Source organism: Corylus avellana, chromosome ca6, assembly GCF_901000735.1.
Source record: "Corylus avellana chromosome ca6, CavTom2PMs-1.0".
NCBI lineage: Eukaryota > Viridiplantae > Streptophyta > Magnoliopsida > Fagales > Betulaceae > Corylus > Corylus avellana.
This window is the reverse complement of record NC_081546.1, coordinates 4457710-4470354: the sequence shown is the minus strand read 5'-3', so window position 1 is coordinate 4470354 and position 12645 is coordinate 4457710. Positions and strand designations below refer to the sequence as shown.

General features: G+C 39.2%; 1 protein-coding gene across 1 annotated transcript; it reads left to right on the top strand.

The window, feature by feature from the left end:
* The first annotated feature begins 260 nt into the window (after nucleotides 1–260).
* LOC132185892 (uncharacterized) lies at nucleotides 261–12267 on the top strand. The gene is made up of 7 exons (XM_059599700.1): nucleotides 261–503; nucleotides 1062–1595; nucleotides 7943–8960; nucleotides 9040–9654; nucleotides 9746–10366; nucleotides 10474–11178; nucleotides 11271–12267. Exons 2-7 carry the CDS (start codon nucleotides 1069–1071, stop codon nucleotides 11811–11813), a joined length of 4029 nt encoding a protein of 1342 aa, XP_059455683.1. The 5' UTR covers nucleotides 261–503; nucleotides 1062–1068; the 3' UTR covers nucleotides 11814–12267.
* Nucleotides 12268–12645: the final 378 nt, after the last annotated feature.

Here is a 12645-nt window from a genome sequence, read left to right as displayed (position 1 = left end):
GAAATATGTATATGGTGTAACAGAAACACCGTACGCTTGCCTTGTTTGATATAATCTGACGAGTAATATTAAATGTTGAAAACGTTTATATAATCAATGGATCATATTGAACAAGCACACCAGGTCTAAGTAGAGACAGCCACATGGGATAAGCTTTCGGTAAAACGAATCAAACCGTTAATATTTAAAATTTAATTATTTTTCCAAATCCAACGGTTGCAAATTAGAGAACCCAAATTTAACCTCCATTCTCTCGACTCTCCTCTCACAGACTCTCCACCATCCTCCTCGCCTCCTTTCTGTGTTGCCGCTCCTACCACTCTCCCAGTGCCCCCAACAGCAACCACCACCACCACCGCAGCAACCACACACCTCGACGCCTGGCTGAAGCTGAACGGCTCGTGCCCGGTTTCCAGGAGCTTGCCGCTGCCAACCCCGCTGTCCACGCAGCTCTCGGAGGTCGTTTCACTCCCGCAGTACGCCGCGGATCGGAGGCGGAGGAGGTGATAAGATTTGTAGGTTTTTCTTTTCTTTTTGGGTTATTTTTTCTCCGTTTCTTCTTGGGTTGTGGGTGGTTTGGGGTTTTGCCGTTTGATGTGTTTGTTTGGTTGCCCAGAAAATCTTGGGCAGATTTCTTAAAGTTAGGCTAATTTTATGGTTGGGACCAATTTTGGGTGGGTCGAGATTCCTTGCCGTTTGATGTGTTTGTTTGGTTGCCCAGAAAATATAGGGCGGATTTCTTAAAGTTAGGCTACGGGGGGCTATGATGCAATAGAAAAATAAATACTATTAGACTCGCTCGGATCTGTGGACTCTCTGAGAGTCCTTTATTGGAACTAAATTGCTACTTGATCTGCCACTTGGACAGCCCATAAGGTTTAGTAACCCTAAAAATCTATGATTGATTTCCCCTTTTGGAACTTGTTTCGCGTTAATCTGAAGTATGAATGCTTGCTTTGATGCTTCTGCCAGTTTTCCCATTTAGCTGCAGCCTGCAGTATGCTTGCTCTTTCCGCTCATTTCTGATTCATGGCCCATTAATCTCTAAGAACCTATGCCAGGTGTCCCATGGCTTCCACCGACAATATTCAAAATGGCGCATCATCTGCTTGTTCTGAATACCAGTGGGAATACGACGTTTTCCTCAATTTTGGAGGTGACACCCGCAATAATTTTACCGACCATCTCTATCACGCTTTGGCTACTGATAAAGGAATTAAAACCTTTCGGGATAATGAAGAACTTGAGACAGGAAAACCCATTTCCTTGAAACTCTTGGAGGCAATTGAAAAATCGAGGATAGCACTCGTAATTTTGTCAAAAAAGTATGTATCTTCGAGTTGGTGCTTGGATGAACTTGCAAAGATCCTTGAATGCATGGACGCGGGAAGGATGAGAGTTCTCCCGATATTCTACCACGTGGATCCTAGTGATGTGCGGCATCTGAAGGGGACTATTGCAGAGGAATTTGCTAAACATGTTTTGCGCATTTTCCAAAATGTACACGACCAACGTTTCAAGGAGGAGAAGTTGCAAAGGTGGAGCGCTGCTTTGAGAAGAGTGGCCAACCTCAGCGGACACCATGTAAAGGATGAGTAAGATTTACTGATCTTCTTCTGCTACTACTGAATTTCTTTTTCTGACTGCAAAATAGACTCTGTAGTACGTACTCCAAATAAATGTATATTTATTCGGAGTTTTACAAACAGCACTAAATATATTATTACTCAATTGAGAAAAAGTCGTCTCTAGTTCAAATTTCAAGGTTTAAAGCGTTAAAATATAATATATTTTTCATACATTTCATATTAGGCCGATATAAACATATATTATATTTGAGAATTTGATTACTATATTTGTATTTACTTACTATTCAATAAATATGAACATTTGTATTATAAACAAAAAATTAATAAAAGTATAATGTAGCGTGGTAAACGTCAACAATGCAATATCAATGTAGAAAACATAAATTCTCTGTATATTGCATTGACTGAATTATTTCCTTGTACATTTGCAGTATGTATATCATAAACAAGCTGCCATACGAATAACAATAAACTGTTATGTACAACCATATTAACAAAAAGGAAACTAACTTCTAACTACAATGCTAACTAATGTTCAACTAACAAAACAAATTCCAGCTCATCTTCATTTGCTTATACTGCCCTTCAAGATGAAGGGAATATATTAGAGACATTCATCTTGGACATTAGATGCATAAATGGACCTAAACCAAGACTCTTAGTAAACAAATCAGCAGTTTGATGCTGAGAAGTAACATGCAAAGTGAGAATGACTTCTTGCTGAATTTTCTCCCAAATGAGATGGCAATCAAATATTATGTGCTTTGTCCTCTCATGGTAGACTGGATTTGCAGCAATGTGTAATGCAGCTTGACTGTCACAAAAAAGAAGGGCATATTGAGAGTGTGAAACATGAAGATCCTTAAGCAAGCTTAGAAGCCACACAATCTCACAAGTAGAAGAAGCCATAGCCCTATATTCAGCTTCTGCAGAAGATCTGGAGATAGTATGCTGTTTCTTTGATTTCCATGAGATTAAAGAATCTCCTAGGAAAATGCAATAACCACTCATAGACCTACGAGTATCAGGACATACTGCCCAATCAGAATCACAAAAACCCTTACGATGAAGTTTGGAAGATGCTGGATAAAACAGACCTTGGCCAGGAGCACTCTTGATATATCTCAAAACTTTGTTTGCAGCATCAAGGTGTGGTTGATCTAGGGCAATCCATAAATTGACTAAGGATTTGAATTGAGTAGGAGATGTCTGGTTTAGTGATGGTAAGATAGAGCAGACTGCCAACCAATCTTCTATAGTTTGTAGGATCTATTAGAAGCTCACCATCTATTCTAGAAAGTTTAAGATTGGATTCCATGGGGAATTTTGCTGGTTTGGAGGCTAACAAACCAGAGTCTTCCAAAATTTCCAGGGCATACTTCCTTTGACACAAAGAAATCCCTTTGGCACTTCGAGCTATTTCCAAGCCTAGAAAAAATTTCACATCTCCAAGATCTTTCAACTTAAACTGAGCATGGAGGTACTTGGTTAAAGCTGCAACTGCATAATCATTATTACTAGCTATAATGATGTCATCTACATACACTAACAATGCTATAAAAACAGAACCCTGTATTCTATTGAAGAGAGAGTAGTTTGCCTTTGATTGACAAAATCCATGATTGATCAAAGTAACAAAATTTATCAAACCATTGCCTAGAAGCCTGCTTTAAACCATAAAGAGACTTTGTGAGCTTTCAAACACTAGACTCCCCCTTTTAGCATACCTGGGAGGTAGCGTCATGTAGACCTCTTCCTTCATTTCCCCATGAAGGAAGGCATTATTAACATCCAACTGATGTAAGGACCAATTATTAACAGCAGCAAGACTGGAGAAAAAGTTTTAGAATAGTCCAAACCTTCACATTGTGTGTAACCCTTGGCAACTAGCCTTGCCTTATACATTTCAATTGATCCCTCTACCTAATATTTGATCTTAAAAACCCATTTGTAGCCAATGGAAACCTTATGTGGAGGTAGATCAGTGAGAACCCAAGTCTTGTTCTGCTCAAGAGCAGAAATTTCAGTATTCATGGCATCCTTCCAATGTTGGTGTTTAATGGCTTGATGATAAAACTGAGGTTCAAAATGAGTGGAAACTGAAAAACAAAAAGATTTATATGAAGATGACAGTTTATCATAACCTATGAAAGAAGACAAATTATATGGAATACCTGAATTTAGTCCCATGTGTGAAGACTGAGGTGAGTGAGAAGCTAATTGGCAATGATATTGCTGCAAGTAACCCGGTTTCTGTTTAACCCTAGAAGACTTTCTAACAGGAATGGATTCTGGTATTGGAATGACATTAGAAGTGGATTCATGTTCAACATGAAAGGAAGAATTTGGTTCAAAATTGCAAAAAGAATTAGTGTCAGAAACAGTAGGGTGTAAAAGATCTGCAATGACAGGATCATGGAATTCAAGTTGAGACTCAGGTTGAGATTCAGTTTGAGGATCATGAAATGGCACATCATTGAATGACGTATCAGGAAGTGATAAGTCAGGAGGATTTGAATCTGAATTGGAATGACATGGGTCATGTATGAAGGCTAGCGAAACAAGTTTGTTAGATGAAAGAGGTATGGAGGTTGGAAAAGTACCATTAGATGTTGGACTTATAAGACCATGAATGTATGGAAAAATAGATTCATGAAAGATTACTTCTCTGGAAACAAAAACAGATTTTGTGACTAAGTCTAAAAGAATATATCCTTTGTATCTAGAAGGATATCCTAAGAACAAACAAGATATAGTTTTTCCTATTAAAGTGGCTACTACCACGCCGACATCTAGGGATCTTACTGCTAGTATAGATAGTCTTACAAACATGCTAGATACAAAAAGAATGGGTAGCCCTTGAATCAAACAAAAATGAAGCTTCAAATCCAAGAATATGGATGATACATGTTACCACCTCTTATCCTTCTTCCACTTCTTTGGGAATGAGCGAATAGACTCGTGCTGAGGCCAAAGGCTTCTAAGCATTCTTTGGCTAAGGCAGTGCCACTTTCCCCGTAAAATCCTTGCTGAAATGACCAAACTAGCCACATCGATAGGATGTCTCGATACCCATCCTACAAAGTCCCCAATGAGAACCTTGTTGCACTTCCGGCACAAATTTGGTGCCTAACCTCTCTAATACTTTAGTGGTTGAGGCTAAGGGACATCTAAGGCGTGTCCTTGTGGTCGTTGGGGTGGATAACTTCCTGCAGCCATTCTCTTAATTGGTCTGGCCCCTCCAGTTGGTGCTCCAGGCGCAAAAGTCCTATTCCTCTAATTCACAAAAGCCGTTGCGTTCTCCTTTAGGCCATCCTCATAGATCGAGGCACAATCCACCATTTGAGAAGAGTTGCGGATGTCAAAATAGGTCATCATGGTCCTGATACGCTAGTTCTGTCTCCTCTCAAACTTCTTGGCCTTCTTCTCATCTGGAATGAGTTATACGACGAACCTTGATAACTGAATGAACTTTGCGGCATGCTCAGTTTACCGACATCCTTCCTTGGACCAGGTTCATGAATTTCCTTGCCTTAGCTTCTTGCACCACTCACGCAAAGAAGTGCCAGTTGAACTCATCTTTGAAGATAACCCAACATTCACGCAAAGGATTGGACCTTCGGTGGTTCCCTATCGAACGTTCTACCAGAGAGCAAGTTAGGGTTTTAGGGCTATTTCTCTAGTTAGAGTTTTATCAAAAGGATTGACACTTCTTTAAAAGATTAATGAGGTGTTTTATAAGTTCAAGTGAACGGTTGTTTTTAATAAATCATTTTTGATGTTTTAGGGCATCACATCCCAGGGGCTAAATGGGGGTGGCCAAGTGGTTCGGCCACCCTCTTTGGCCATTTGGGGGTAACCGAGCCATCCCTTAAGGGTTTGGGTGTGATTTTGGCCACCCCCAATTCGGCCAGATGGCCAAATGGGGTTGCTACGACCACCCATAATTTTTATTTATTTATTTAGATTTTGGTTTATTTAATTGGGGGCATTTTTGGAATTCCTTCAAAAAAAAAAAAATATAGGGCAATTTTGGAAAGTTGAGATAGAAAAATGCACGTGCGTGGCAAAATAAGGAACCAATGTGGGATTTAGCTCTCATGAATACCTTTATAATCCACCGACTCAATTTGAGCAATATATCTTCCTAATGTGAGTCTAACTTTCTAGGGTGCTACAATCTCTCTCACTCAAACCTTGATGTCTTCGTCAGGGTCCACACCATGCAATGTCTTAGTGTTGCATAGTGTTACTCGGTTACTCTGATACTATTTCTAACGATCCAACAAAAGCGTAAGCCACATGTTCACTAACACTTCAAAAAAACTAAACAAGTTACAATTGGAGCTATCTAAAATCACTTATAAAGCTCAATCTCACCTAGTAGGGTACTAATGTGAGACTTAGCAACTCGAACACTTTTATAATCACCCACTTAATCTGGGCAATACATCTTCCTAATGTGAGACTAACTGTATAGGGTGTCACTGGCATGGGTTGTCATATCTATGCACTTTGTGGACGAATTACCACCCTTTCAAGGTAAAGCTACTATCCTTAAGGTCTTGGACCATCTTACAAAGTATGCTCATTTTTGTGCAGTAACACATTCATATACTATATCCACCATTGCTCAAATATTTGATGACAATATTGTCAAGTTGCATGGGATTCCCCAATCTATCGTGAGTGATCGAGATAAAGTTTTCACTTCTAATCTGTAAATGGATGGACAAACTGAAGTTGTGAATTGGTTCATGGTGAACTATCTACAATGCTCTGCAGGAAATAAACCCAGGGAGTGGCCATGATGGCTTCCATGGGCAAAGTGCTGGTATAATACCACCTATCGCTCAGCTACTAAAATGTCTCTTTTCAGAGGAGTATATGGCCGAGATCTATCTGCCTTTTCTACTTGCGTGATAGGTTCCTCATCTGTCGATTAAACAGACTGTGCCCTCCAGGACAAAATTTGAATCTTACAGCTTCTTAAGGACAATCTGATTGCTACATAAGCTCGTATGAAGCAATAGATTGACAAACATCGTTAGAAAGAGTTCCATCCTTGAAGCTTATGGGCAGGTTTCCATCAATGTTTAGTCATCCTTGAAGCTTTCTCCACCATATAAGGTGTTAGAAAGAGTTCGTCATGTCATCTACCGCCTTGATCTACCTTCAGAGTCCAAGATACATTTGGTCTTCCATGTCTCTTGTCTCATGAAGAATCGAAGCAAATAAATCCTTCCTTAGCAACAACTACCTGAAATTGTTTCTATAAGAGACTTGCATATTCAGCCTGCTGCAATTTTTTATTTTCAGTTTGTCAGGTACAATAATCAGGCAGTCACTGATGTTCTCATCTAGTGGGCCCATTTACCAAGGAAAGATTCAATGTGGGAATTGTACGAGACCTTAAATGCCTGCTTTCTTGAATGAAAAATGCTACACTTATCAAAAATTTTCTTCAAAATTTGCTTTCCAAATGATGTGTCACAATCTTATTCCATCTATTATTTTGATAAATGTGTCACCATCTTATAGGATTGCGACTCATCATTTGGGAAGCAAATTTTTGAAAAAACTTTTGGAAAATATAGCATTCCTCTTCTTGAATTATTTAATAATCAACCTTGATGGACAGATTTAAGGGGGGGTTGGCGGGGCCCCACCTGTAAACAAAATTATTAAAAATAGGTTTTAATTTTAAAATTTGTTAGAATAAAATAATTTAGGTTTTTTTTCTTTTCTTCTTCTTCTTCTTATTTTGGCCCCAAGATTCCACCCCCCCCCTTAAAATTGAACTTCTAGTTCCGTCCTTGCTTGAGGGTGAGAGATGTTAGAAAACCAAATATTCTCAAAATATTTAATATTCCGATATTATTTGCGAAATATTTTCATGATTAGCCAATATTCTGATTTTGTTCTCATAATGGCATAAAATTTCCTTTCTATTATAAGAACCCCTTCTATATAAGCGTGTAAAGGTCTTACAGCTAAACCATCAAGGAAAATACAATTGCCAGAGGTATAAATTGAAGGTTTGACCCCGTCCAAGTGATTATCCCTTCTTATTTCTCCCGTTTGTTTTATTTATTTCCTGGTTTTCATTTAGAACCCTTAAGTTCCTATCACGTTATTAATTACTTTTTTCTTCAATTTTATGAACGCATGATTCATTTTTAGATGCATCTTAGAATTTCACCAAGCAAATCAAGCTCAAATACGTTATCAAGTTGAATTGTACAACTTTCTTTTTCAAGGTGAACAAGCAAAATAACAACATTTACATATCTCCTATGGTTTTGTGTTTGCTTTGACTCACCAAAAGATTTTTCGTTCTATCTATCTTACAGGTTTGAGTCAAAGTTCATCCAAAGATTTGTTGAAAAAATATCTAGTGAGTTGAATGATACAATCGAAAGTGTTTTTAAGGACAAACATGTTGGAATGAAGTCTCGTGTTGAGGAATTTGTGAATTTGTATATAGATATGGAGCCGAAGGATGATGTTCGCTTTATAGGGATATGTGGGAAGAGTGGAATCGGCAAGACAACTCTTGCTGAAGTTGTTTTTGAAAGGATCCGTCATCAATTTCAAGCTAGCAGCTTTCTCAGAGATGTCAAAAAAAATGATTTAGGTGATTCACAAGATCAACTCCTTTGGGATATGAAGTTGAAAAGTGAAATAGCAAGATGGGATGAGCTTAAGGCAATCAACAAGACAAGTCTTAGACTACGTAACAAAAGGGTTATTATTGTTGTTGATGATGTGGATGAAGAAAAGTTGGAAAAATTAGTAGGGTGTCCTAATAGGTTTGGCCCGGGGAGTAGAATCATCATAACCACTGAAGATGAGGTTTTGTTGCAGAAAAAATGCAGAAAGAAAAATGTATACGAGGCTAAAAAACTGGATGCATCTGATGCTCTGCAGCTCTTTAGTCAACAAGCCTTCAACAAACCCCTTTGTGAAAATGATTTATTGGATATATGCAATGATTTTGTAAGTCATGTTGACGGCCATCCTCTAGCTCTTAAAAAATTGGGTTCCTCCTTGCATGATATACCAAGAGATCTATGGAAAGCTGAGCTGGAAAGACTAAGAGAAAGTGCTCAACATTCTAATGAGAGAACTCAAACAGCACTTAGAATCAAGACAAACGACGATAAGGTTAAATTCCCAGTGACTTCACTGCTGGAGTGTGGGGTCAATCTAGTATACCAGCGAAACATGGAAGATTTTAAATGTACAGTACTCATACAAATGATGACCTCGTATGGTGACGATTTGGTCCATCATGAGGAAGTCCGGCGAACTGGTGGCTCTTATGAGGACCCACACCCTCGTGATGGATTCTACAAAACGGGCCCCCTGGTAAGAATTCTGATGATCCACACCCTTGCAGTCATCTTTCCCTCTCTCTCTGATTGGATGTTGTATTTCTATGTTACAGGAATTTAATCCGCTCTTCTTATATAATAGTTGCTTCCCTCCAAGTAAAATAACCCAAGAGTGGTTCAGTCATCCGAGTTTCAGGCACTCAGTGACAATGGACATACCACCAAATTTGTACAATGATAACACTTGGATGGGGCTCACTCTATTTGTTTGTTTTTCATTTCACGGGGATCCAAAAACCGTCCTTGACAATTTGGTTTCAGAAATTCCACACTTCCTATATTGTCAATTCCGAACGATTGTAGATCGTATGGACAATGATCAGGTCATTGGTTGTGTCACTAGTAAAGTAGAAATCATGTGGTTAAATAATATAGGTGGATTCATTTGGATATCCTACATACCGAGGGAGTTACTTAAGAATATGTTGCGCCAGTGCAGCTTCATTTCAGCTTCATTTGTAAGTGATTGGCCAGGTGTGATGGTGCGGGTATGTGCGCTTCGTCTTTTGTATCAGAATGATCAGGTACAATTTGAGCAAAAGCTAAAACAATGCAACGCCTTGATTTCTGAGCATTCGGATTCTGCGAGTCAATTTATGGTTGATCAAGAAAAAAGAAATAAGAGGCCAAAGCAAAACCGACCCCTAATACCTATGAATTGCATTGAAGTAAGCATCAACTCTGCGAAAATACTTCTATTAACTCTCCCTCTTTCTCTCAGTACTCTCACTCATTAGACAATATATTTCTGTTTTGCAGGACTTCCATCGACACCTTCCTTATAATTCTTGTTTTCCTCAAAGTGAAATTCTAGATTGGTTCAGCCTTAAGAGTGACGGGCCTAAAGTTAGAATCTCTCTTCCTCCAAATTTGTACGATGATCCTACGTGGACGGGACTTGCTCTGTTTGCCTCTTTTTCAGTCCTCTTTGGCAGTCTGGATTCACAAGTTCATTGTCGCTTTGGGTTTGTATCTCAAAATGGTACTTTTGGTCTAGGGTGCCCCTATAGCTATTGCCTCCTTGAAGAAGATCTCAACTTGTTAAAGTTAGATGGATTCATGTGGTTGTCTTATATACCAAGTGGGTGGTTTCCAAAGTGGTTGAATCGATGCAGTTCCATTGAGGTTTCATTTAGCAATTGCCCAAGCTTGACGGTTCACAAGTGTGGACTACAACTTTTGTACCAAAATGATGAGGTGAAGTTTAGGGAAATAATAAGACTCTGCAAGTCCTCGTTCTCTAATAACCGTGAGAATGAGGGAAAGGCGAGTACAAGTAACACCTTTAATGATGAGGACACTCACCCTGAAAGACTTGGCTCTAATGAGGATCTTCACAATAAAGCATCAATAAGACCTCGTAATCAATGCAACCTGCCGGTAATTAAGAAACTATGAGTTATGAGTATTCGATTTGCCACAAAGGTACTATTTCCTCCCCCTTTCTTTCACTCTCACTCATCATACGCATTATTTCTATTTTACAGGACTTTGATCCATGCCTTGTCTACGAGTCTTGTTTTCCTCCAAATGAAATTCTGGAATGGTTCAGCCATCGGAGTGATAAGCCCCAAGTGATAATCTATCTACCACCAAATTTGTACGACGATCCCTCTTGGAAGGGACTTGCTCTTTGTGTTTCTTTCTCACTCCAAGAGCATGGGACTACCATTGTTGACAATCTGGACTCGCAAGTTCCTTGCAACCAGCTGATTTTTCTGTTGGAAACGGCTATTGGTAGTCTGGAACTTCTGCATAAGTATTGCCCCACTAAAGAAGATCTCATGCTGTTACGGCTAGGTGGATTCATTTGGCTGTCTTATATACCACGTGGGTCCTTTCCAAACTGGTTGATTCATAGCAATTTCATTGAGGTTTCAATTGCCACCGATGTTCCAGGATTGACCTTGCACAAGTGTGGGTTCCGTCTTTTGTACGAGAATGAAGAGAGAGAGTTTAAGGAAACAGTAAGTCACTACACGTCCTCATTGTCTAAAACCCGTGATGTTATTCATCAATCAAATATTGCCAATGAAAAGACGGTTAAGCCAAACCAGGAGGACAAAGCAGTTGAGCCCATTACAACCAGCATCTCTGATGAGGTTTCTCACCTTGCAAGACTCAGAGGATCCCTTAATCCCAGGCTTAAAGACAAGGGCAAAAATGATCTGCACAACCAAAGTAACCTGCCGGTAATTAAGAAACTATGAGTTATGAGTATTTGATTGCCTCTCCCATTCTTTCACTATGATCACTCATCATACACAATATTTCTATTTTACAGGACTTCGAGCGACGCCTTGTCTATAATTTTTGTTTTCCTTCAAATGAAATTCTGGACTGGTTCAACTATCAGAGTAATAAGCATCTAGTGACAATCTCTGATCTGCCTCCAAATTTGTACGATGATTGTACTTGGATGGGACTTGCTCTCTGTGTTTCTTTTTCAGTCGAGGAGCATGGGACTACCATTGTTAACAATCGAGATTTACCAGCTCCTTGTGGCTTTATCATTTGTATGTTGGAAACCGATATTTGTGGTCTGGGACATGTCAATATGGACCATATGTATTGCCCCACTAAAGAATATCTCATGTCGTTACGGCCAGGTGAATTCATTTGGCTGTCTTATATACCGCGTGAGTTATTTCCAAACTGGTTGAATCATAGCAGTTTCATTGAGGCTTCAATTGGCACCGATTTACCGGGCTTGTCCGTGCAGAAGTGTGGGTTCCATCTTTTGTATGAGAACGAAGAAATAGAGTTTAAGGAAATAATAAGGCAGTTAAGCCAAACCCGGGATGGCGCAACATCGGTGATCAATTAATGATTGCCAATGAAAAGACGAAGGACAAATCAGGTGAGCGCAGTACAACCAGCAGCACTGATGATCCCAGGCTTGAAGACAAGGGCCAAAGAATCGTACAATATTCTCTCCTCTACTTGGGCTACTGCTTTTCTTATCTTGGGGGCTCTTCCAATTCTTCACTTATCGTAAGTCATCTATTCCTCTAGTTTTTGTCATAAGTCTATTGAAGTCTATTGAAGGAAACTCGTCATTTTTACTGAAAAAAAAAATAAAAATGTCGGTATTTTGATTGGTTGACACCTCTGACTAGAATTGAAATAGAGAGAATTCTTATCCATTTTCTCGTGGATTAAGGATTGGGCTTACATCCTGCTGCTATGTAAATGTACGGTCAAGATTAAAACCCCCATTGAAAACATTGAAGTCATGTCATCCTTCTAAATGCGGCCAACGTTTGTTGCAAGTCCAACATGGAATTTAAACAGCGCTTGTTGCAAAGCACCAAGAAAAGAATGAGTCAACTCACTTAGAACGTCAAGAAAGTTCTTACTTGTTCCCATCCGTCTTGACTTGGTTTCCATTGGTATTTAAGAATTCAGTTTTATCGTTTTAACTGGTCGTCAGTTTCTGATGAGTACTCAGTGTCATGATCTTCAATTGTTTAGTTGGATGATGCTAAGTGCGCTGCTGACTGGGATTGTGTGTTAACATCCCGCACAAGCTAATGGGTAGGAAACAGACTCTTAGCTTGTCTAGAAGTACCAGAAATTAAACAGTAGAGCCTTAGTGAAAATGTAATGTTACAAGGATCACGGTTCGCCTCCCAGTTCTATTCCACTAGGAATATTAT